Genomic DNA, 24,990 nt, shown 5'->3' on the forward strand with positions numbered 1-24,990 from the left:
TATCAGAAACTTTTTCTCCTTCCATCACTGTCTGGTGTGCTCTTCAACTTGCAGGGGGAAAAGAAAGGAATGAAATATTCCTGAACATTTTAGAAATGTATCCCGTCTGGCACCTGAACATCTTCCTGCCTAAATGTCGTGTATCTGCTTAATCAAGTTGTAGGACTACAGCATCACTGTGACCACAAGTTTATGAGCCCAGCTCAGAAACTCTGCTTTGAAAAATCCAGTCTTTTGGGGTGTCAGATGAGATCTGAGATGGGTGCTCTTCCCCCCTGGCCAGCCCAACACAATGGCACCAATGCAAAGATGCCTCCACGTATTTGGGACATACCTTTGGGCCTGGAGGACCTCTTTCGCCTTTCAAGCCATCCTTTCCGCGATCCCCCTGTAAGCCAGTAGGAACATGTTAGTTCTTCCTCCCCTCTAAAATTCCCAGTGAAGATACTGGTTTCATCATGTATTGTGGTATTTCTCACACACTGGCCCCAGACTAACAGCTTCTTTTCCACATGGACCAACCAGCCTTTTCTTGTAACTGTCTCATGGATTCACATAATTAAGTTAAATTTGAAGCAAATTGGCTCTTCACTTCAAATATGATGCTTAAATAATCACATATTCAGCTTCAACACACATCTTCTCCAGCAAGAAGCAGATCTTACCTTGTCGCCTTTCAGGGTAATGGTGTTTTCCAGAGAAGACATCTGCAGAAAAATGGAAGAAACCTTGCTCACAAAGTGAATGAAGATGTCTTTGATACAAGCTCTCACCTCTGTGTGTCTTTTATCCCCATTAGCCCTTATCCATGGGCACAGAGCCAGCTGCTTTCTCCCAAATCAGCCAGCAACCTAAATCTGCCGTGTTTAGACTCAAACCAACAGGGAGCTGGTGCAGCATCTTTGCTTTCACAGGTAAGAGATTTAGAGTGGTGTGTCAATATCTGCATTTCCGATGAATTCCCTCCCAAAGGGAACTGGGGTCACACAGACATCACTTTCCTGCTGCTCAGGACATTGCTTGAGTCCTTCTCTGACATGGCCGTTTAGTGGATATTTGAGTAGCTGTTTGAGTAACTGCATGAGTGAGAACAAGCCTTTTGAACCCTAAGACCACCTGGCTGGGTGATGGTTATGCATTAGCAGAGGAAGATCTTGCCATACCCTGGAGCAATAAGGCTCTTCCCAGTTTTGAAGGGAACAGGAAGTGCTTGATGTCCTCATGTCCCACTCCCAAACATAACAGAGTTCAAGTAGTGCAGAACACACGAGAGCCAAGTGAACAGGAGCCCCATGAGGGTGGTGAGACCCTGGCCCAGGTTGCCCAGAGAAGCTGTGGCTGCCCCCTCCCTGGCAGTGTTCAAGGCCAGGTTGGCTGGGGCTTGGAGCAACCTGGTCTAGAGGAAACGCGTCCCTGCCTGTGGCAGGGGGGTTGGAACTAGATGATCTTTAAGGTCCCTTCCAACTCAAACCATCCCGTGATTCTATGATTCTATAACAACATCTGAAGATGGGGCTGGAACCACAAAATGGAGTGGTTTCAAACAGCATGTTGGTAGGGTTGGGAGTGGAAAGCTGCAATATATGGAGAGAGGCATCCATCACCAGAAGGCAATGACTCCTTGCTCCTGGCTTGTCCTGAGTTCTGAAGTCGGCAGAAACCACTCTTTTGTACAGCAATAATACTGCTGAAGGTGGTTGGTAGCATTTTGCCCGCTTTGAAGCAGCTTCTTACTCAGATCCTGCCAGTGCCTCATCCCTAGGGATGGAAGATAAAGTCTAGCACAGCTCTCCCAAGAGGCTGTAGCTCCCAGTCCTAAGGCAGTGGTTCGGTTTTGCACTGTGGTGGCTTTACCTCCACTGAAGCCAAGGGGGTGAAAAAATGCCTCCTTGCACATTCATGTACTGAAACACCTTCCTGATCACCTAAATGACCTTTCAAAATCTCTCCCAGCCTTATTTTGGAGGAACCTGGATTGAGTTGCTCACTCTTCATCTGACCCAACTTGACGTTAGGCCTCTTATCTGAAGGAAAACTCCATGCAAAGGCACAGGAGAGTACTGAGCATGTCACCCCATCTGCCTCAGCACCTTTCCTCGAAGGCATCCATTTGTCTGTCATGACTATAGAAGGTGCCCAGACGCCTTGATTACACAAGAGGTAGTGATTAAAGTATCAGATGGGTTCATAGCTAGCTTTTAGTCTCTTCTGTGTCACAGTCTTCTTGCATCATCAATAACAAGTCATTTGGGGTTGGATTCACACATATACCTGTGGAGGAGCTTGCTGCACTGCTTTGCACCTTTGATAAGGGTAGGAGGGAAATCCACTCTACAACATGTGCTGTCGCAAGCAATGAGTCCTGGCAATGTGTCTTCTGTGGTACCCAGGATTCATGATAAATCTCAATATATCCCTTCCCCGAAAAAAACGTGTAAGACAACAGAATTAGGCATTACTCACAATGCTTCCAGGAGTCCCAGGCAGCCCAGGCTCACCCTGTGAAGATACACCACCACCATACCCCCACCCCCCAAAAAATAGTGAGTGATTTTAGTCCCCAAACAGATTCTCTCTCATGCAAAGTTGTAAGTGGGAATGTGCAAACCTACAGATTCGCCTTTGTCTCCCTTCTCTCCAGTGATTCCCTAGGAGGTGGAGAGAGAGGCAGGATGAGAACAAGCCATGGTAGGAGAGGTGGTCTCATCAGTCTCCCCTCTTCTTGCCAGCTCAGCATCTGACGGACTAACAAGCCCATCTTCAAGCAGCTGAGCTAATGAAATCTGGATTTCAACATCTCTCCTGTGGAGGAGTTCTCTGGTATTTAATAAGGGGTGAGATTATTAGCCTCTTCCTCAGCGGGTGGGCTCATTAGGGACTTTCCCCTAGTCAGCTGCTCAGTTTCACAAAGTTTGTAGAAACACCATATCTTTGAGACCTCTGACAACGTAGCTGATCTTAGCCAGTGTCTTCCAAAGCTATTAGAGGGAGATCAGACAGAGCAAGCGTAAGTGTATCATTTCCCTTCCTCTCCAGACCGAGACAGTGTTAAGAGTTTCGTTTCCAGCAGTGTGGGGCTGGGGAAGTTCTTGCACACTCAGAAACCCCCAGTGCACAGTCCCGCTATTTAACTTGTGCTCTAGTTAACACAGCCTCAAGCTGTGCCGGGAAGGTTCAGGTTGGACATTAGGAAGCATTTCTTTTCAGAAAGGGTTATTAGATACTGGAAGGGGCTGCCCAGGGAGGTGGTGGAGTCACCATCTCTGGAGGTGTTTAAGAAAAGCCTGGACATGGCACTTAGTGCCCTGGTCTAGTTGACATGGTGGTGTCAGGGCAATGGTTGGACTCGATGATCCCAGAGGGCTCTTCCAACCTGATTGATTCTGTGATTCTGTGAATAAGAAGGGAGAAACAGCCCCAGTCTTCCCTTTGGAGAGGAGACCCCCTCCCCAGCAAAGAGGGAGGGACCTTTCTATGCCTCACAGACTGTAAGGCAGAAAAAAAATAGGGTTGTTTCTTTGCTTGGCATTGCACTATCCCAAGTCCTCCCTCTCTCAACTGCTCCTTTAGGGATTGCCTTACATCCTTTCCAGGTTGTCCTGTATCGCCTTTTAACCCCTGCTCTCCCGGCCGTCCTGGGAGTCCAGGTGGACCCTGCAAGAAAGGATTTGGAGAAGCAATCAGAAATTATTTTTGAGCACATCCAGCAGCTCAAAAAAGTAAAACACACAAGAAAAATGCTCTATGATTTTTCACTCAGGAAAGAAATATTTGCACATGGATGTTTCTAAGTGGGGACTCTTGTTGGGCAGGAGAAGGAAGTCCTCCGCTCCTGCACAGACCAGGGGTGCCTGGGCAGCAGCAGAGCAGACTCCTCTGATGCCCCACCACTCACCTGGGCAGAAAATTATAATAATAACAATTATAATAATAATTATTACCCTGATTCCCCTCTCTCCTGGTTTTCCAGGGACACCAGCTTCTCCCTAAAAGAGAGGAGTAAGAGTTTCTAAAAGCTTTTTTTGGCCTTTCTTTTTCAGCCTTTAGCTTCGGAAGATGAAACCAAAGCTAAAATAAGAGAAAGAAAAGCCAAGGGCAAGATGATGAGGATTCTTCGTAGTCTCATCTAACCTAAGGACAAGTAAACAGGAAATAAAATGAGCAGGGGTCAGCTTCAAAACAAATCAAAGGGTGTCATCTTCCAGCTGCTGCTTAACTAACTTGTGCAATGCCTTGCCCAGGGGGTTTGAGGGTGTTAAAGGTTTGTGTGGGGTGGCTAAATTCATGGAAGAAAAATCTACCAAGAGCTATCAAACCCATGAGATGTCAGCTCTCACAGAGGACACCCTGCTCTTGCATTGTTCCCAGGACCTCCAGGGAAGTTGGTCAGTCTTGGAGGTGAGATGCTGGGATCGATAGACCTGGTGAAGGGTCTGGAGTGTATGACCTATGAGGAACGCCTGAGGGAGCTGGGGGTGTTTAGCCTGAAGAAGAGAAGGCTCAGAGGTGACCTTAGTGCAGTCTACAGCTACTGGAGGGGAGGTTGTAGTGGAGTGGGAGTCGGCCTCTTCTACCGTGCAACTAGCGATAGGACAAGAGGACACAGCCTCAGGCTTCGCCAGGGGAAGTTCAGGTTGGACATTAGGAAGCATTTCTTCTCAGCAAGGGTCATTAGCCATTGGAAGGGGCTGCCCAGGGAGGTGGTGGAGTCACCGTCTCTGGAGGGGTTTAAGAAAAGCCTGGACATGGCACTTAGTGCCCTGGTCTAGTTGCCATGGTGGTGTCAGGGCAATGGTTGGACGCGATGATCCCAGAGGTCTCTTCCAACCTCATTGATTCTGTGATTCTGTGACCTGCCTCCTAACTCAGTGCAGCCCTTCTCCTACGCTGCTGCACCCAGAGCTCCAGCTGTGAGTGAGCCTGCTGAGTTTGGTACCTATGTAATTCTGGAAGGTGTGGGCTCCCCACTGATTACCTTGGTCCCAGAGGTGCCTTTCTTCCCTGGTTCTCCCTACAACACAATGCAAAAGTGCTAGGTTACATTTCCACCCATGACCAAGTTTTTTTATCCTAATTTCCTACTCGGGTTAAGAGCTCTTTTTTGGAAATCACCAGTGATTCTGAAGTCAGGGGTGTTGGGCAGCAGTGCCTCAGGATCAGAAACATGGCTCCTTCTGTTTTTTCAAGCCTTCCCTTAGTGATCCAGTTCCACTTGATGTTCAGGGATCAACTCAGCCCTTTGAACTGAAGAAAGATCTTCACTGACTGTCGTTAGGAGAGGCTTTCCTGAAGCCAGTTATGATGCTTTTCTGAGAGGCCACCTTGTTTGGTTGTAAGAGGGAACTATTAGGCCTTAAAACCAAAGGCAAGCCCTTCAGGGTTGGTGTGGCTGCACACCGTGCCAGTTCCTTGCACGTCAGACAGACGTGACTCAATAATGAAAGAGTATGATGTCGAATAAAAAGTAAGAAATGCTGTGTCCAGGCAGTGTAACACAAACACCATGATACCACGCACTTGTTCCACCTGGACCAAGGGTAAAGAGTACTGTCCCAAAACCTAGCCTAAAGCATGCCCTAATGACAACCTGCAAAGGCTCTACCTCCTCACTTGCAATGAAAGAGTGGACAGAGCAAATGAGAGGTTAGATCCCTTGATGAGCAAACCATCATGCCTAATTAAAGGCAGTTTGTCCAGCCTTGTTTGTTGACCACTGTTGTGCTAAGACCTGTCTCTTGCCCAGCTAGGCTTGTATAACATGCATGTTTCTGCCTGGTCCCATCTTATCACTTGTTCCTACTTGCTACTGCAAGGGCATGACCTGGAGCTGTCAGCTTGGTACAGAGTGGTGTACCAAGGGGGTCAGCATGACCATCTGACTGGATTGTCAGCTTCTACTTACATCTTTACCTCTTAGTCCGGTCTCGCCTGGTTTCCCAGGTAATCCTCGTTCTCCTTTCTCTCCCTTCAGACCTATATCCCCCTAAAGAAAACAAACCTGTTGTTATATTCCTCTTCTGCATTTCATAGTCCACACATTTTAGATATTGCAGGGCATATTCGGACAGCATGACAGGCCCCACGGCCACGCAATTGCTTCCACACTCCTGGCTGAAGCTTGGGCTCAGAGCATCTACCCTGCCTGAGGAAGGGCTGTGCTTATAGTATCTGCTTAGCAGTCTATGCTGCAAAGCACCCATCTCTAATGTAGTCCATCCAGACTCCACTATCAGCCTTGGTAGACTGCAGGACAGACTCTTCAGAGGTTCTCCAGCTCCAGGAAGCTTTGCAGTTCAAATGAGGTGGCCCATTAGCAGAGACCCAGGAGACAGGTACAGTATTGAGAGCGTGGTGTGGACACAGGGTCAGTTCCCCCTCCATGTTTTAACTTCTATTCCCTTGTAAAATCAGTTGAGCTCTCATGGATGGGTACTTACGCATCTGCTCTGCTTGATGTTTGTACAACAGAGAACTTCCTCATCACTCAACCACCTCACCATGCCTTCTCCCAACCCAAAATACCTCCTGCTGCCTTCTCCACTTTGCAACTGCATTAACACATCTCGTTAACACATCCTGTCTTGGATGCATCTCATTTATCTCTTTTGACATCCAATTTCTCCATGCCCATGAAGCTGATCCAGCCTAAATATTCCATTTACGGGGCTATGTATCGTGCTGTAACGTTTTCCAAATCCATACGCTCCTTCAGCCAAGCCTGAGGAGCAATGCTGTTTGAGAAATGTACACAGCGAGACAGATTCACTGAACAAACACCACATTTGGGATGTTTTCCAGACCTCTCTTGACCAGTTCTGAACCTTTGCTAGGAGGAATCCTATAAGCCAGGATTTGAAGATTTTTTTAAAGCCTCATTAAAGATGCAAGAGCAGGTGTGTCATATGGAGGCTCCAGCCAAGCAGAATTTGTTCAGACCCTTCAGCTTTTGAACACTCCCCATGTTTTGACACTAGGCACATAGCAAAGATGAAACCCCACTGACCCAAGATGCTTTGGGTGACACAGACATCAGTCATGAGACAATGCTTTACGTGTTGCAATCACTGCATGGACTCACCTTCTGACCTGGTTTGCCAGACAAACCCACATTTCCCTGGAGAAATACAGACCATTAGTCACATGGCAAGAATGATACAGGTAGAATAATCTCAAGTGAGGATCCCCTGTGGTATCTAAAGGGTGTAAATCCCAGACTCGATGTTGTAAAGCTTTTTGATTGCAGGTATTAGCAGCTAAACAGTGTAGTAAAATGCAGAGAAGGGGAAAACAGATGGTGTCCTAAGAGAAGAGGGGCTGCTGTAAGCACACACGGCCTAGATGCATCTGTCTTCCCCACTTCTGAAGCCATTAATACTTTGGTGACTAGCTTTGACAGAGGGGTGGGGACCTCAAAGATGTTAGGTTTTGCAAGTTTTTGCTGGTTTAAAATGAAAGCAACTATTAATATCCCCGTAGGAGGGAACATCAAGACATTAACCCAACTCTTACTAGACATCAGTGAAGTCATGTGGGAGCCACCAGAAGCTTGCACCTTCTTAGACACAAAAGTCAGAAAGATAAAGGTCAAGTTCACTTTCAGGACATAAAGTCACTGGAAATCACACTGGGGCTTCCTTGGCTTTGCCATTCGCAGAATTACCAGTTGAGCATTGACTGTCTGTGCTTTCTTCCAGACCCATGAGCAATCCTTCTCTGCACTTTGGAGGAGCCCCCTCTTTGCACCTGACTGCAGAAGACAATGCTAACTACCCATCACACAAGACCACCTTGTCACCACCCCAGTATTCATTTCCTCAGGGGTAAAGGCCAACAAATTCACACGCATGGAAGTGACAGACAGATTTTTGTCTCTGAACCTCCTGATCTGCCTCCTTAGCCCTCCCCTTTCCACATCCAGCATATTGTCCCACTCACCCTATCGCCTGGGTCTCCCTTTAGCCCAGGTTGACCAGGAATGCCGAAACCTGGACTTCCCTGCAAAAATCAATGATGATGCGTGTCTCAGTGTAATGCTTGAGGAGCTTTTCCTCTCTGCAACTCTACGTATCACATAGACACAGCTAGGGCTAAACCCTGTGCTGGTACTACCTCCCAGTTTGTCCTTATGGCCACCACATGGTCCCTCTCCCCTCCTAACTACACTCCTTGCCACCTCTGAGACATGCTGTTGTGGAGACCCAACTTTCACTAGAGTGTTATTTGGAGAGCCTCGTATGTGCCTCAGTTTCCCCATCCCAGTCTTCCAGATCTTGGCTATAATTCTTCCATTGCCATGCACAAGCCGTGGTGGCATGACCCTGCTCCACTCATTATCTCACTCTTGGGAACATGTCCTATGCCATGCTTGCTGTTAGCAGTCTCCACCCCACCACCATTTTGCAGCCCCCTCAAGGGTCACCTTGCTTTCCATCCTTGCTATAACTACTGGGAGTTAGTTGCCAATGTTGTGTTTGGTGCCAAGCAAGACGCAGAGGGAGATACAGTGTCTTGCCAGAGCAGCTTCCAAGTTCAGGACATAAACCTTCACAGCTAGCAGGAGAGGACAGAGCAGATCCTAGGCATTTCCATCAACCATGAGTAGCCAGGTGAGCTGAGCATTGGTAACTCTGCATCTCTCACCGACTTCCTTTCAAGGAGCTTTTGACTTCTCCATGTGACAAGTCTCCCCTTTGGGTGCTCCTTGTTAGCACAAGGAATTCCATCTGCCTCAGAGCTTCCTTTGTGGACACAAACAAAACAAACCCTTCTACCCATAGAGGATGTGCCAAGAAAAGCAAGTGCATTACCTTCTCTCCTTTCTCTCCTTGTATTCCTTTGTCTCCTTGTGGTCCCAGGGCCCCTGTTGGTCCAATATCTCCCTGTGAATAAAGACAGCCCCAAAACTAATAACACCATGCAGGAAAACAAGCCCTGTTCACGTGGGTCCCTAGAGCTGCATGTCGCACTCTCAATACACTCCGAAGTCCATTCCCTTGCCAAACCCACCCATTCATCCATCTCTGGGTTTACACTTAAGCTTTCTCTGCAGTACCTGGTCTTCTGCCATACAAACCCCATTACAGCAGTTACACCCTCTTCATCCATGCAACTTGTATACTGTAAAGCACCACGTGTGCATTTATAGTGGTATAAGCAGGATAAAACTCAGGTCCCAGGTCACTACTTAAATGCAGGCAGCCAAAAAAAGAAAGATACTTTTGCTAATTGATGTTAAGATCAATGAAGGGAGTTGGCTCCAACATCTAAAGCCAGTGAACAGGACAAACCTCATTGTCTCTAAGAGGTGAGGGAGGGTATTTTATGAACACCAGCAGTCAAAAAAACCAAGAGAAGTTACCCCTGCAGTAAATACTCCTCACAAGGATAAGGGAGATCTTTTATTTCTCTGTAGATTAGCAATAAGCTATGAAGAATTAAAAAATTAAGATAGTCTAGATCATGTTCCACCACGAGACCTCTGCAGGAGTGAACTATATCCACCTGCCTGTAAAGCAGATGTACAATATGGACAACATAGTCAGGGAACAGCTCTGCCTCAGACATCTCCCTGGTTTGAGAAATTCCATTTCCTCCAGTCACAGGGAGGACAAACACTGGGTCAGGGGCCCAGAGAGGTGGGGAGTTCTCCGTCTGTGGACATGCTCAGCACACAAGGTCCTGAGCAACCTGACCCAGCTTTGAAGTTGGCTCTGTTTTGAGCAGGAGGTGGGACTAGAGACCTCCAGAAGTCCCTTCCAGCCTCAGTTGTGCTTTGATTTTATGTCAATGCCTCCCTTGGCTGGAAAGTAGCTTCTGTGAGTGGGCTGGATCTGTGCGTCAGTGATCTCTACCTTCTAAAACTAGTACATGGACATCCCAAATTTCCCCACAGACTGGTGCTAGAAAGAGAATGACAGGCACAAAATGTTAATAAAAGCAAAAGAATTATCAGCCAGGGCAAGACTATTGCTACTTTTCCAACCTCTCCTCTCCAGTCAATGACAAGGGAGATATGATTTCAGATGGTGAAACATGGTCCAGCCCTCACTTTTTCAGGTGAAGATCTCATCTAAGTTTCAAGCAGTGCTAATTAATGGACTTACCCTGACACCTTTCTTGCCTGGAGGTCCCAAAACCTGAGGATAAAAAGAAATCACAGAAATGCTCTCTTATTTGGGAGAAAAGATCTCCCTTTCAAAGGAGGGTCTATCCACTTTACCTTTTCCAAAGCAAGAGAATCTTAGCCTTGTTATGGGATAGGAAACCCATCACCTGCACTGGGTCATAAAACACCAGAACGGGCTACAAGCCAAATCCCAAACCCAGTGAAGCTTGTGAAGGAATCCCACCAACTTCAGTAGGCTTTAGCTCCAGGGGTGGGACTGAACGATCACTCACATGCAATGGGTAATCGGCAGATAGCTGCTCTAGCCTTTGCTAACACACACCAAGGACCAACCTTCAGACAGCCATGAATCTTAAAGACTGCACTGCAACCCTGCAGAGCAGCCCTGAGATGGGTTTAGGAACTACAGAGCTGTCTTCCTACCTTGTGTCTCCAACACAATTCTGTCAGTGTTGCTAGGAAAGAAATCTAAGGTACCCTGCTCATTCAAACATCCTCTAAGACACATCAGTCTGTCCTGGTGGTGGGTCTCCTTAATGCAACCTCCAGCTGCTCCCACAGCCCTAGCAGCAATGCTGTGGGGCATGCAGAGATGGCCACCACCAAGGTTTCTCCTTAAAGATGCCCTAGCATTTGGAGGAACGTGAAGAGGAGGCTGTGGGTGCCCTGTTTCCACATGGGAATGAGGCAAATGAGACCCGTCAGCAGCTCCTCTTCAGCAGGGACCAGCAAAACCCCATTGTGAATGGGCAGCTAGAGTGGGGGACATGCCGGGAGCACAAGACTTCAGTGGTGGGAAGGCTTTACCCTTATCTTTCCTGCACAGCAGTGAAGCTCCTTTGAGGAGCCAGTGGACAACTGTGGTGCAGGGCTGGGAATGCAAGAAGTGGAGCAAGGCAGCAGAAGACATAGTCATCTGGAGGGTCAAGGAAAAGGTCCATTAGGTCCTCCTGCAGTTCAGTGGGACACATGTCTCTTGGTCCTCGGTCTACTGGCACCACTGGTGGTGATGCTGCATAGCTATAGCACAAGAAAGGCTGTAATGCACTCATAGTTACCCCCATAGCTGGAGCACCTGGAAATCCTGGGTCCCCCTGCAAGGCAAGAGAACATAAAATGAACAATCTGAAGCAATGAAAAATTTCTTCTCATTGCTCTCCCCATCCATTCCTTAAATCACCTCCAAACTCATTTCAGAAGCACAAGAGCAAAACAGAGAGGAGACGCTGAGCTCAAGTGCATCCCTGCTGGCTTCATCTCTGTGTAAGTCCCCCACAAACACACTCAACTGCGCTTGCAAGAGCTGCACACATGGAACGAGCTGGGGAAAGTCAGGACACCTTCATCTGAGCTAGTCAAACATGTTGTTCTCTTTCTGTTTGACTTACTTGGTCTCCCTTCTGCCCTGGAGGTCCTGGGAGTCCCTGTAAAACATCAAAAGAGAATTTCCACCAGGCTGAAAATAGATTCAGCACTTTTGGTCCCTGTTGTAGTGAGAAGCTCCCAGACAGAGGGAGGGAGGGAGGGAGGGAGGGAGGTCTTCAGCCCGATTTTTCACTAACTACAAGACAGCTCTGCCAGACAGCTATAAAGGCTCTTGGGTGAGAGATGGAACTCCCCATGCTTACCACTAGCACACCTGATTGCTATCTACCAGGAGATCAAGCGCAGAGTGGCAAGCTCTCATCCCAAGTAAAGCCATCAAAGATGGGCATTTCTACACAAGAAAAGGTATGCAGACAGCCACAAGATGCATGGGAGCCACCAGATCAGGTCAGTGTCTCGCCTAACCCAGCCCCAGGACTCTGCTCAGAGAGGCTCTCCCGGGGATTTACCATTGGTGCAAGGGCTATCCCATGCACGAGAGCTCCTTCAGCAGCAGTGAGCTCCTGAACCTTCTGGTTACGTGGTGTGTAACCAGAAGGCTGTGCTGCCATTCAGCGAGACCTGGACAGGCTGGAGAGCTGGGGGAGAGGAACCTCATGAAGTTCAACAAAGGCAAGTGTAGGGTCCTGCACCTGGGGAGGAATAACCCTGTGCACCAGTACAGGCTGGGGGTGACCTGCTGGAAAGCAGCTCTGCGGAGAAGGACCTGGGAGTTCTGGTGGACAACAAGTTCACCATAAGCCAACAATGTGCCCTTGGGGCCAGGAAGGCCAATGGTGTCCTGGGGTGCATGAGGAATAGTGTGGGCAGCAGGTCAAGGGAGGTTCTCCTCCCCCTCTACATGGCCCTGGTGAGGCCACACCTGGAGTAACTGTGTGCAGTTCTGGGCCCCCCAGTTCAAGAAACACAAGGAGCTACTGGAGAGAGTCCAGTGGAGGGCTACAAAGATGATCTGAGGCCTGGAGCATCTCCCTTATGAGGAGAGGCTGAGGGAGCTGGGGCTGTTCAGCCTGGAGAAGAGGAGACTGAGGGGGGATCTTATCAATGCTTACAGATACCTTAGGGGTGGGTGTCAAGGTGATGGGGCCAGACTCTTCTCAGTGGTGCCCAGTGACAGGACAAGGGGCAATGGGCACAAACTGAAACATGGGAAGTTCCATCTGAATATGAGGAGGAACTTCTTTGGTGTGAGGGTGCCAGAGCCCTGGGACAGGCTGCCCAGGGAGGGTGTGGAGTCTCCTTCTCTGGAGATATTCAAAACCCGCCTGGACGCAACCCTGTGCAACGTGCTCTGGGTGACCCTGCTTGGGCAGGGGGTTGGACTGGATGATCTCCAGAGGTCCCTTCCCAACCCCAACCAGTCTGTCATTCTGTGTAGCTATGTGGTCCGGTTACATCTGACCAGGCTGGGAGAAGCCTTTGGGGGGGCGGGTCTTCAAATTCCCTTCCTCTGGATCTCCAACCAGATATCTCAACTGCTCTGTTCTGAGCCCAAAAACAGAGCCAGTGCTTTTTACCTCCCACTCTGCACTCCAGTGCTGGCCAGTCTCACCTTTTCCCCTTTAACACCACTTTGCCCTTTGTTACCCTGGAAAACAGAAGATGCTTTAGTTAAGACAAGGCTCCACGGGCAGAGCAGGATGAGCCTGGAGGCCTGCACACTGCAGAAGAACATGCAGAGCATGTTCCCTCCAAGGGAGATTATGAAAGCAGGGGGAAAATCAAATTAAAAAATAAAGAAAAAAAGAATAATTTTACATATATGTAATATATATAGTTTATAGCATATGTTATATATATAGTCAATGCATTTATATATTGTATATTGCATATTAATTACCAGTATGCTACCTAGAATACATTCAGATATCTTGTATAATCAAATATATTACTGTATATACTTTATATATGCCTAATATTAAATTTCATGCATATTATAATATATAGTTACCATATAGTTGTATCATAGAAATCTACAATGTAATATAATATACATATATTACTATAATTATATATGGACTATCCTGCGCTTGATCAGACTGTTTCCTCCCAATGAGCTTGAGAGCTGAAGATGAGTCAATCTCTTGGAAAAGCTGAGAGTTTACAGCATAGATAATGTGCAGGTCTGGGGTTGTGGGGTGGGTCCAGGTTTAGCTCAGAGGCTGAGCATAACCAAGAGGAGCAAGGTGAGATGTTGGTCCAGGGCCCAGTTACTGTGGGTTCTATATTTACATATTGGGTTTTTTTTATCTTAATCTTTAAAACTTCATTCTGATTTGATTAATTTAGAGGCAAACCCTTGGCCCAATTCGTTCTTCTTCGCCAGGTGAGTCCTGGTTCACCCTGAACAAAAATGAGCAGCTGTGATGGCCTCCTGCACCTTCTGCTGTCAACTCAGAAAGTGCTCATGAGCAACACCAACAGTTACCTCACCAGTGAGCACCCTGCTGAATTTTGCTCTTTCTCCCCATTGCTTCGTGTGGGCAGTCCATGAAACACCCAGTCACAGACCTGTATTTGTGTGGATGAGGACCGAGCCATTCAAGGAGATCTTTGCTCTTGCGAAGAGCAAGACATGAGCAGCAAACTGGCTGGTAGCACTTGCAAAGACTTTACAGATTTAAGATCCTCTTCTATTTAATGAAATAAAAAAGCACCACTGCAAAGGGAAGCAAACCACTTTGTTTTGGGCTGAATGAAACATTTCCTTGGATATTATTTTTTTGTTCATTTTCCACCTCTCTTGGAAGTATGAAAATAATTTATTTTGGGGTCAACGTTTTTTGAGCTTAACAGACACGAAATAAATCAGTGATTCAGATGCATTTGGCCATCAGCAGTAATTCAAAGAGTATATCCTGAGTTACCTGGAGAAGGGGGCAGGTAGAGAGCAATAGGACGCAATCCTAAGTAGTTGCTCCTCCGAGAGCCATAACAACCTGGGACCATGCTGAGCTGCCTTACGTACCACCTAAACCCACACCTGGCACTCCCCGTATCAGAGAAAATTCAGACTTCCTGAGTCTTTCTCTGGTGTCAAACTTCAACATGAGCTCAAGCCAGGTGCTTCAGGAAGAGGCAAACATCTACTTAAACCTGAACTGAGAGTCATTTCTCCTGGCTCAGCAGAAAGACTCTTTCCTCCTACAGCAATCGTCCATGTACATGCCGAGATCAGCTGATTCCTCCTGCACCCACAGCTTCCCATGTATTTTGTCACACGGAGAAGCCCTGGAGTTGAACTCCCACATCTCCATGAGTAGGGAGAGCTGGGAGATAGGCAGCAATCTGCAAGAAAATCTTCCTGCCTGCCATGAGGCCCTTCCTGACCAGTCCTTGCCAAGCATCGTCTTCCCTGGGTTCATGTCAGAGTTGCCAGATTTGGATTGGAGCCACATTTGTCCAGTCCCTTTCCTCTGGCAGCATCAGGACACCAAAATCATTCCTCCCCATGACCCCAGGCTATTAAGCAAGGTGAAAGAATTGGTCAAGTCAAGGTTTCTTTTCCCTGAATGGTTGGAAAAAGACTGGCACTTTCAGAAGAAAACTCAACCATCAGGATGGGCTGTATCACCTCTCACAGGGTTGGTCTTCACTGGAAGTGTGGGAACGAATCTGGGCCTGGATGGTTCAGAGTAAGGTGTCCAAAATACAGGTGTGAGACAATCTGCTCCTTATATCTTCTTCCCAAAACACATTTATCGTGAACTACTACAGTTTTGCAGAGTCTCACTGGCCACAAAAATGCCATTTATTATTTTTTAAAATATCACATCTCGCTACCTTTCCATATCTCTGCAGCACCCTGCAGCAATGACTTCCACAGCCCAGTTACTGCTGATGTGTAGAATTATTCCCTTTCATTGCTTTTGAGTAAGAAGTCAACACTCCCACAGCCGATGATGAATGGTGAGAGCTAGATGCTCTCCTTGGCACCTGAGTACCAGGCACAGGGACTCAGGTTCAGCATTTCAGTACCCACCTTTGGTCCTGGTGCTCCTGGAGGTCCCATCACTCCCTGAAAGAAAACAGAAGAAACAGTGAAAGCTCAGACTTTAAAACCCAATATCTTCCCTTCTCTGACCCTTTCCAGTGGTAACCACAGGATATGCCCTCCAAGGAAAACCTGGAAAAGAGGTACTGGAGGAGACTTTAGAGACACTGAGCCCTCCAAGGGGTCTTTCGCTGCAAATCTCACTGCAGAATTGCCAACCCACCTCCTCTCCTTCTTCCCCCTTTGGGCCAACAGTGCCAGGAATGCCAGTTCCTGCCATCCCCTGCAAGGTAATCACAGCGTTGCACTCAAGAAAGCCGATCCCAAAAATTGCAGAGCATGATACGTCCTACCCAGATATCTGCTTCAGAGCTCTGCTCTTAGCCATCCTCCAAAGCAGGAGGGGAAAAATTTGCTCTGTAACCATTCAGCTAAGACATATGTCCAGCCATCAACCTTCAGGCAAGGTGCAAGCATTGATGGAGAAGAGAATTAAACACAGGGGTCTAGGGGGGGGTTTAAGTGGCCATTTGAAGCAGGGTGGCGGATTCAGTGAAGCAGCCCCATCCAGGGCTTGGGCTGTGTTTGGGAGAAAACACTGCTCCTGACAGCAGGAACTGCAGACATCTTCCACTGGGTGGAAACACGAGGACTGTGAGAAAAACGAGGGCTTGGATGGAGATGGAGCATCTAGTCTACCATGCATGAACTCAAACCTGTACAAGCAGGGAGTGGAGCGGAATGGGGGAAAATCCCAGTGTGCCTCCACTTACTTGCACCATCTGCCCTGCTATTACTTTGTCTCAGCTACTCTTGGCTCCCCGTTGGGCTGATGGCTCCTGCAAGCATCTGATATGAGTAATGACCTTTTCATTTGTAATGCAGAGAATTCCCAAACCAAATGTGCTTTCTCTTATTCCTAGTAGTCCTCCATGGACTCTTTTTTTTTCTCTTATCTCTCCTTGAACTCAAACTTTCTTATACCACAAACATCCTTGTGGGACTTTTGTGAAGAACCACCTCCTTTTGTTTGTCTCAAATCTACTGCCAGCTTAGTCTATTTGCTGTCCCACACTTTTGATCCACCTTCTTGCCCTCCTCTGGACCTGCCCCAGTTCTTCTGCGTCCTCCTGACACCAGGGGGTGGGATGTAGGAAGGAGCAGGGTTACACTCAGCTGCTCCATGGGTGGTGGAGACAGTGGGGGCTGAAGAGTGAATCACTGTCGCTTTGGAGTAGCGTTCATCAGGCGACATTTGTTATTGTCTGCCAACATGATTGATTACACCACAGAGTTTATTATCATGGTGAGCACAGTGATGGATGCACTTCTCACAGCTTTGCTCTGTGCCGTGAGGAAGAGCATGTCCTTGCTTCTGGCAAAATGAAAGGCTGGTACCTCATGTCTGGTGAAACCCAGAAACTGGGTTTCTGACATTTCCCTTTTTGGCAGTTCCTGAGTGATGGGTCAACAGGATGAAGCTGACAAAGTGAGAAATGCTTAATTGGCCCTGCTTAATGTGCCAGCCCTCATCAGCGGAGTGAAGCATCCCAAAGTGGCAACTGATGAGAACTGGAAACAGACATTGTCTCTCTACAACCACCCCAGGTGGCAGAGGGCACCCCGAGGCCAACAGCTGTTTCCCACCATGACTGGCAGCTCTTCCTTAGCAACTGGCCATCAGTGGACCACTCACCGGCTCTCCCACGCCTCCTCTGTCACCCTTCAGGCCGTTCCTCCCACGAGGGCCCTGCACGAAGCACAGAAGAGTCTTACTGTGTGTCCAAGCAGTCCTTTTTGGGACATCTGGTAAGTATGGAAACCAGAGCCTATTGGGCAGCTTAGAAATAATAAAAAAAAAAGCTTCTCATCACATGCAAAACTGAAAGCCAATCTCAGGTACTTACCCTGATACCTGCATCCCCTGGTTCACCCTGAAACACAAAAGACAAGACGAATTACCATGGGGTGGTAATTTAGAGAGGAGGTCCTCTCTAAACTTAGTCCCAGCAAAAAGCTTTGGCAGGCTGACAAGCCCAGAGAACAAAACTCCCACCCCCAAGGGAAGACAGAGCTTTAGTAGAGGTGTCTGCTATCATGCATGCTCCAGACATTGCAACCTACAACAACCCTCCCTTCGGGTAGAGGAGGGGAGTTTAGGTCTCTTGATCTCTGCTGAAAATTTTTGTCCCACCCTCAGTGCAAGGAGACATTTGGTGACAACCATCAGTCCAGTTTTGGCTGTGCAAAGCACAAGTGATGCTGGGTGTTTCGCTCCAGCCTTCCTTCCTAGGGACCTGGAGCTGGAAAAGTCTTAGTGGCCACTGAATCTGTGTCCATGTCAGACAAGGCTGACCGTAACCTTTTGAAGCTCCACCACCGATTCCTGCTGTGTTGAACAGCAGGGCCCTGATGATGGGAACATTTTTCAGAGTTCCTCCTTTTATGCCTCAATGGGAGAAGCCCATGATGGAGAGGAGAAATGTGTGTTCTCAGGGCCCTTGAACGAACAGAGTATCCAGGGAACCTGGACTATGCTGGGTCTCCTCATTCTGTGGTAGAACATCACAGAACCATGCTTCAAATAACCATGCTCACCTTGATGGAGATCCCTGGTGGCCCCTGTGGCCCTGGTAAACCTGGCGGTCCTGCTACCCCAGGAACCCCCGGCTGCCCTTTCGGTCCCTGCAACAATGAAAACCAGGAGAGGTCAGGATATGGGCTGTCTCCCAGCTCTCTTCACTTCTCTGCCAGCCCTTGAGAGGCTGAAGGGTCCACCTCACCTCGGGTATGATACTCACTGGGGGGCCAGGCTGCCCATTTCGGCCAGGAATCACCTCCACTCCTCCCAGGACATAACCTGGTTCTCCCTGCGCACAAGGAGAGGAAGACATGTGCTTAGGTGCATTGTGAGGTCCGGGTGCAATCAGGCAGTTTCATAATTTTGGGGCAATTTCATGATCAGTCTAAGTGACTTTAAAACCCAACAGCCCCCCTCTATGCTGCAAACTCAAACCACCTCTTTTGCAGAGGTACCAGAAACCACATGGCCATGACCATGAGCTCTCTTACTGGTATGGCAGAAAATTAATCCCAGGGAAAAAAAAAGAGATTGGGTTTCAGCAGGATCCACTCCCTGATTTGTAGCCATACAGACAGCTCAGGTAGATGCAAGGATGGAGGAAGAACGTGCATGAGGGAAGAACAGGACAACTGCTCCTGGGATCTGCCCACAACTGATCTTGAAGCCTTACCTTTTTGTGTCCTAATGTATGCAAGCAGGCTTGTTCATAGCGGAAACTCAGAAAGGCAGAATGAGCCAAACCGAGCAATACCTCCTTCTGCAAATAACCAACTGAAATGTGCCAAGGGCCTGTGATAAGGACGGAGCACTTTTCTCCATGAACACTTTAGATTCCTCCTAGCAAAGTTGAAGGACAACTCCCCAAGCTGAAGACTAGCAATGTTGGGCTGGTTACATATAGCTCGGAAGTCCATATTCACCAAAGGTCACTGTACAGAATCACAGAATCAATCAGGTTGGAAGAGACCTCTGGGATCATCGAGTCCAACCATTGCCCTGACACCACCATGGCAACTAGACCATGGTACTAAGCGCCATGTCCAGTCTTTTCTTAAACACATCCAGAGATGGTGACTCATTTAAGTGACTTATAGCCTACATGTCCTGAACTTACTTAAGTACAAATGCTTAGAAATTAGAGATCAGAGCAATACAACAGCTTTTGCCCAATGAAACCCAGGAATGAAACTCACTCTGTCTCCTTTTGGCCCCACTGGTCCAGGATAGCCAGGAGATCCCTGGAATTAAAAATAAATCCTGCAGCATTAAACAGCAAAGCACTCACAAGACCATCATTGTGGGATGTTCAAGTTACAGACCTGTCTCTAATAAAATTTCATTCACTTTTAAAGGGGTCTTGAAAACAGGTTCCTAGAAGTGGATTTTGGTCCCAACATTGATGAGAAATATATACGTGTCTCCCGTGGGTGTGTTATATGTCCCTCTCTGTGATGGGTGCATGTAGGATGGACACCTGATGTAGTGACAGTGTAGTACATTCAAGCACCACGGGAAGCTGTGAGGAATGAGGGGTTGCTGCTTACTTAATCCACCAGGAGAAGCGAAACGAGTCAGAAGGGGCATCCAGTGGCTGCAGTGGTTTGTGCCAGACCCCTGTGATCCATGCAAACCATGGCTCACAAACGTCACAAACTCTGTTATAAGTGCTACCTCATCACAGACCCTGGCAGTTTGATCCAGATGCCCAAACATGGGTGTCCTGGGATATCTGAGATACCTAAGGCACAGGGCTGGCAGACATGATGTAGGATTTATGGGAGACCTGTGTCCTTCTGGAGCATCAGCTGGAGGATGGGTGGGATAACACGGCATCTCAAATGACATGAGATGACTCTTTAAGCAACTGAATCAAGCCCAAAAGATAGAGTTAAGTTCAAGATGGTGCCACTGAAATGTTGTTTCTTCACAAGAGCTGGCTGTTTACACCCCATTGCAGCCAACGGAGGTCAGGGGCTCAGTTCCATTACATGTGCACTGGTGTCTTGTGCCATTCGTGATGCTCTTTGACACCTGCCTGGCCTCCAGCTCTCACTTCAGAAGAGTCCATCAAGTCCCATATTTTATCAGCCCTGTATGGTTGCCTTGGAAATCCTAGGGCATCTCAAGTGACCTGGGCAACCTGGTACCAGTCCCTTGTCAATATAGCCCTCAGAGCCAAAGCTTGACAACCCTTTTCGTGAAGAAATTGTTCCTGATCTCCAATCTAAACCTCCCCTGGCTCAACTTGAGGCCGTTTCCTCTCGTCCTATCACTTGTTACCTGGGAGAAGAGACCGACCCCCACCTCACTACACCCTCCTTTCAGGTAGTTCTAGACAGCGAGAAGGTCTCCCCTCAGCCTCCTTTTCTCCAGGCTAAACACCCTCAGGTCCCTCAGCCACTCCTCATCACGCTTGTGCTCCAGACCCTTCACCACCTTTGTTGCCCTTCTCTGGACTCGCTCCAGCACCTCAAGGTCTGTCTTGTAGTGAGGGGCCCAAAACTGAACACACGATTCGAGGTGCGGCCTCACCAGTGTCGAGTACAGGGGGACGATCCCTGCCCTAGTCCTGCTGGCCACACTAGTGCTGATATAAGCCAGGATACTGGTGGCCTTCTTGGCCATCTGGGCACACTGCTGGCTCATATTCAGCCGGCCATCAATCAACACCCCCAGGTCCTTTTCTGAACATATATATATATACACACACACACACACACATATATATATATGACTGAAGGCAGAGTTCATAGTCCTTGTCCTTCTTCTGGACAGCTCTGGTTCCTTGAGGGTTACTTGGCTAGAAACTTGTCCATGTTATATTGCACTATTTGCCAGACCTCTGAACAGAAGGAAGCCTATCCAGAGCTATTCAGTGACAGCAATAGCTCCTCATAGAGGCAAAATGGGTCACTTGGTTGTCCTGTCCTGCTCAGCAGAAGTAGCCTTTGAAATGCTTGAAAAGCAAAGCTTTAGGATCCCACTGTATTGATGATCTTTGCTGCATTCAAAATACTTACAGTATCACCTTGGATGCCAGGGAGACCCTGCAAAACAGGACAGAGAGAGAGACTTGAGAGCCATGCTCACTTTTCTCTTAAATGGCTCTTTGATGAGGTTTGTTAAAACAAATACTTACCACGAGTCCAGGGGGACCAGGAGGACCTGTCCGACCCGGTCTGCCTGGCAGCCCAGGAATGCCATCCTTCCCAGGTAGACCCTAAACATATGGAAAGTAACAGTATGCAGGCTATGGCCCCAGACCTACAAATCCAAACATCTTCATGCAGCACTAGCCCTCTGTCCCTCCTGAGGGAATCCCCAATTTCCAGCACACACACACGTGCGTCAGTTCCCTTTTGCCTGATTTTCAAAGCCAGCATGGAGCAGGATATATCAAAACACCAACATAAAAGATCTGAAGATGATTCTTTGCTAGATCTCTTCTTTGGTTCTAATCATTTAGTTGCATATTAATTAATCGGGTGGATGGTTCATGCTGGTGGACTCACCCTCTCTCCTTTCTCTCCCTTTGTAGGAAAGCTGTATGGGTCATAGCCTCCATGAGCTGGTGAGCCCCTGAAGCTCTTGAAAGGAAAAGAAAAATAGAACAAATGGTAATGAAATTATTATCTGCCAAAGGACGGCACATAAACCCAAACCAGAGTGACCATAACATGCAGACTAGCACACCCCTTGGCTTATACAACAGAAGAAAGAAGCAAGGTTGACCATCAAGGAGACCTGTTCATCTCCTCAGACTATTTAAAGTCCCTTGGAGGTCATGCATTATTTATCATGTCTCCAGCTTGTGTCTTGAAATTGGGAGAACAGGACGGAGAACAAAGAGTTGTATGAGGACAAAATGCAGTCAGGGAACTTATCGATGCCTCATGAAGTCTTGGCCCGTGTTACATCTACAGTTCAAGATCTTTTTGGCTCAGAGATGCTCTAAGTATTCTTGGTTACATATCTGCAGGACTTCAGGGTAGAGTCAATGCAATTCTTCTCCCCCATGGGAGAAACTGTGGAAAGGAGTTTGGCAGAGATGAAATAAATATCCTGATTCAACCATCCATGGACAACATTCATCTCACCTAATTTTAGACTGCCATAGCATAAACATCACCATTTGAGCTATCCTGCCAGTGTGGACACCTACCTATGAACTGAAGCATGACCAGACCTTGCTGACCACACTGACTAGCTGTCCACCAACTACTATTGAGACTCTCCTTTTCTCCAGTGAAGCTAACATTGACTGTTCAGTCTTGCTGGCTGCAGCCACATCAGTAAACTCACTATACCAGCACATGGGCTCTGGGGCTATCATACTGTTCTTCATGTCCTCTGGATTTCTGCTGGTAGGAGGAGTGGGTAGATTTGCCTCCTGACATTTTTATTTCTGAAGTAAGGAGTAGTGACAACTTGGCGGTCTGTTCAGTGGCTCACATCTGGTCTAGAGCTATCTGAGATGCCACAGAACATCTGGGACATCTGCATGGGGCTGGCAGATATGAAGCAGGATCTATGGAAGACCTGCATTTCATTGGTTTGCTGGGAAGGAGCACAGGAGGCTGCTGCATTTCCCATGCTGAAATGGCAGCTTCTAGGATGACCTCCCCAAACATGGACATGGTTTCCAAAGTCAAAGATCTTGACACTGATATAACTCCACTGCACACCACACAGGTATGAGAAGTGACCTGATCAGAGCAGTGATCAATGGGTTTCTTTGAAACATAATCCCCTGAATAGACATCAGTGAACTAATTCTAACCTTTAAACACCAGGGACCACAAGCCTTGTCTTCTTTTCGGATATGTGGTTCAGGTGATAACGGATCAGGGACGTGTGGCTTGCTCTCTGTGTCACCAAATGGCAATTGCTTGTTGGCTTCATGTCTGGCAACCTACAACATGAAGTTTGGTTTACATTAGTGATCATCCAGGTCTTGGAACCAGACATCAAACACTAACCTTCAACAGGTCTCAAGAGGTCACAGCGCTTTTATATTACCAACCTTTTCATTGAAACAGCCATAAAATATCACCATTGGAGACACTCTGTAGATGAGCTCACATCCGTACCAATGACCATCAACCAGAGTTAAAAAAGGCCAATGAATTTATAATACATTCAAGTGCTCTGCACCCCCAGTGGCCTTATGCAACAAAACTTTCAAAGATGTATTCTAGCTTCCTCAGTTCCACTCCCCTGATTTCAAAGATTTTCTTCCTTATCTCTAGGGTTGCACAGTAGGTGAGGTCAGGATTGGACCCAGTGTCCTAAATCTGTTCCGACTTTGCTTTGAAACTTTGCTCAGGAAAGAAGATTGTCCTTGTGCATGACTTGAGCCAAGCAAGCTGGCTTATAGTCTGCTGTGAAGCAGCTCACCTCCCCAGATGGTAGCTGGACCCCTGAAGGCTGAGGGTCAGAACAAATGACTTCTATCAGCTCTCGGAGGATCTGGGGGAAGTCGTCGAATGTGCTGACGTAGAAAACGTTCTGGAGGTTCTGCTGCAGCAAGATGCTGTTGAGCTCAACAGGGTCAGCTCCTGAGACACCCACAGCAATGACGCGGATCCCTGAAACACATCGCTCACTCAACGGAAGCAAAAATGTTTGAGATAAGAGTTTCCAAACCCCTCATCACAATCTTCCTGTTAATAACCTCTGCTGGGATTAGGTACTCCAGTAGCCAGGCGAGAACTCACCTGGAGCAGCGTGTGTGAGTTATAGCAAACCAAGACACTCAAGCTAGGAATAGAAAGAAGAAAGGATGACGGAGTGAGGAAAGCCAACTCAAAGTGCACACATCACATAATGTTTGACCCTAAACCCACTGGAAATTCATGGAGAACCAAGACTTCGGGGAAACACAACAGGGCAACTCTTACCCAAAGCGTGGGCTACTCTGGCTGGTGGCAACACATCATCCTGAGATTGTCCATCAGTCATGAGGACTAAGACATGAGGGAAATCTGGTCTCATCCCTCTGGAGGACTGAAATATCTCCTTTAGCATGTAGGCTAAACCACGACCTGGGTAAACATGAAGAGGGAGGGTGTAAATCTGCCTGTTAGGTCTGTGGATGGGGACTGTAGGTCTCCTTCCACAGATGGAGAAAAAAGGGCATTCAGTGTGGTCCCATAAATGGATAGCAGCCCTTAGCATGGGACAGTGTCTTTTGAGAGAAGACAGCAGTAAATCAGACTGGCTGAAACGGTTCGGATTGAATTGAGCAGATAGTTTTGGAACAGAAAAAAAATAGTTTCAGGAGATTTGAAGCATTTTCCTTTCATTTTAGGAAAAAAACCCCACAGAATTCTCATTTCCAAATTTCTTTAGAAAGACCAGGAAAGCTTCACAAAGACTTCTCCCCCAAACTGAAATGGTTAAGAAGCCCCAAAACAGTATTGAGTAAAGACTCATGTGAGGGTAAAATGCTTTTATTGACAAAATCTCCATAAAAAGAAAGATTAGAGGCAAGGGTACCTAGAAACTTGCAATCTGACCAGTTTCACACCTGCTTTCCCTCACCAGTCCCATCAAAATTCTTGTTTCTTGATGAGCCCTATTTTTCTGTGTTTCTGACCAATACCACTGAGCCAGGACGAGGTTTATAAGCCTTCAATTAACACATATGGGTGCCTCAAGGTTTCTCTTTATGTCGACTAATGGGAACACCTTTAGGTGGGTCATTTAAAAGGGGTGAAGTTAAAAATAACTACCTTAAATTTAATATTACTGCTCGTGTACCTTCAGAAAACCCAGCATACCCTACTGTCCAGCTGGGAATGAGTAGGTGGAAAGTGCTGTCTGTCTCTGAGCTTTTTAACTACATAAGAAAAGTGTGTGAAATTCTGAGATGCTGAGCTAATGAAGAGCTGTGTTATT

General features: G+C 47.5%; 1 protein-coding gene across 1 annotated transcript in view; it reads right to left on the reverse strand.

Moving 5' to 3' along the window:
• The window catches only part of LOC137663389 (collagen alpha-1(VII) chain-like), a 125,308-nt gene that overhangs the window by 72,579 nt on the left and 27,739 nt on the right, over nucleotides 1-24,990 (reverse strand). The window contains exons 23-48 of the mRNA XM_068400579.1: nucleotides 23,991-24,134; nucleotides 23,488-23,678; nucleotides 22,871-23,002; nucleotides 21,603-21,677; nucleotides 21,230-21,310; nucleotides 21,111-21,137; nucleotides 19,284-19,328; nucleotides 18,308-18,376; nucleotides 18,105-18,191; nucleotides 17,414-17,440; nucleotides 17,203-17,256; nucleotides 15,495-15,530; nucleotides 13,065-13,100; nucleotides 11,515-11,550; nucleotides 11,185-11,220; nucleotides 10,104-10,136; nucleotides 8,808-8,879; nucleotides 7,936-7,995; nucleotides 7,079-7,114; nucleotides 5,903-5,983; nucleotides 3,942-3,986; nucleotides 3,583-3,654; nucleotides 2,613-2,648; nucleotides 2,464-2,499; nucleotides 666-707; nucleotides 335-388 (exon numbers count right to left, since the gene is read on the reverse strand). Of these exons, the coding sequence (XP_068256680.1) occupies nucleotides 335-388; nucleotides 666-707; nucleotides 2,464-2,499; nucleotides 2,613-2,648; nucleotides 3,583-3,654; nucleotides 3,942-3,986; nucleotides 5,903-5,983; nucleotides 7,079-7,114; nucleotides 7,936-7,995; nucleotides 8,808-8,879; nucleotides 10,104-10,136; nucleotides 11,185-11,220; nucleotides 11,515-11,550; nucleotides 13,065-13,100; nucleotides 15,495-15,530; nucleotides 17,203-17,256; nucleotides 17,414-17,440; nucleotides 18,105-18,191; nucleotides 18,308-18,376; nucleotides 19,284-19,328; nucleotides 21,111-21,137; nucleotides 21,230-21,310; nucleotides 21,603-21,677; nucleotides 22,871-23,002; nucleotides 23,488-23,678; nucleotides 23,991-24,134 (1,643 nt within the window). The remainder of the gene's footprint in view (nucleotides 1-334; nucleotides 389-665; nucleotides 708-2,463; nucleotides 2,500-2,612; nucleotides 2,649-3,582; nucleotides 3,655-3,941; nucleotides 3,987-5,902; nucleotides 5,984-7,078; nucleotides 7,115-7,935; nucleotides 7,996-8,807; nucleotides 8,880-10,103; nucleotides 10,137-11,184; nucleotides 11,221-11,514; nucleotides 11,551-13,064; nucleotides 13,101-15,494; nucleotides 15,531-17,202; nucleotides 17,257-17,413; nucleotides 17,441-18,104; nucleotides 18,192-18,307; nucleotides 18,377-19,283; nucleotides 19,329-21,110; nucleotides 21,138-21,229; nucleotides 21,311-21,602; nucleotides 21,678-22,870; nucleotides 23,003-23,487; nucleotides 23,679-23,990; nucleotides 24,135-24,990) is intronic.

Source organism: Nyctibius grandis, chromosome 5, assembly GCF_013368605.1.
Source record: "Nyctibius grandis isolate bNycGra1 chromosome 5, bNycGra1.pri, whole genome shotgun sequence".
Classification (NCBI taxonomy): domain Eukaryota; kingdom Metazoa; phylum Chordata; class Aves; order Nyctibiiformes; family Nyctibiidae; genus Nyctibius; species Nyctibius grandis.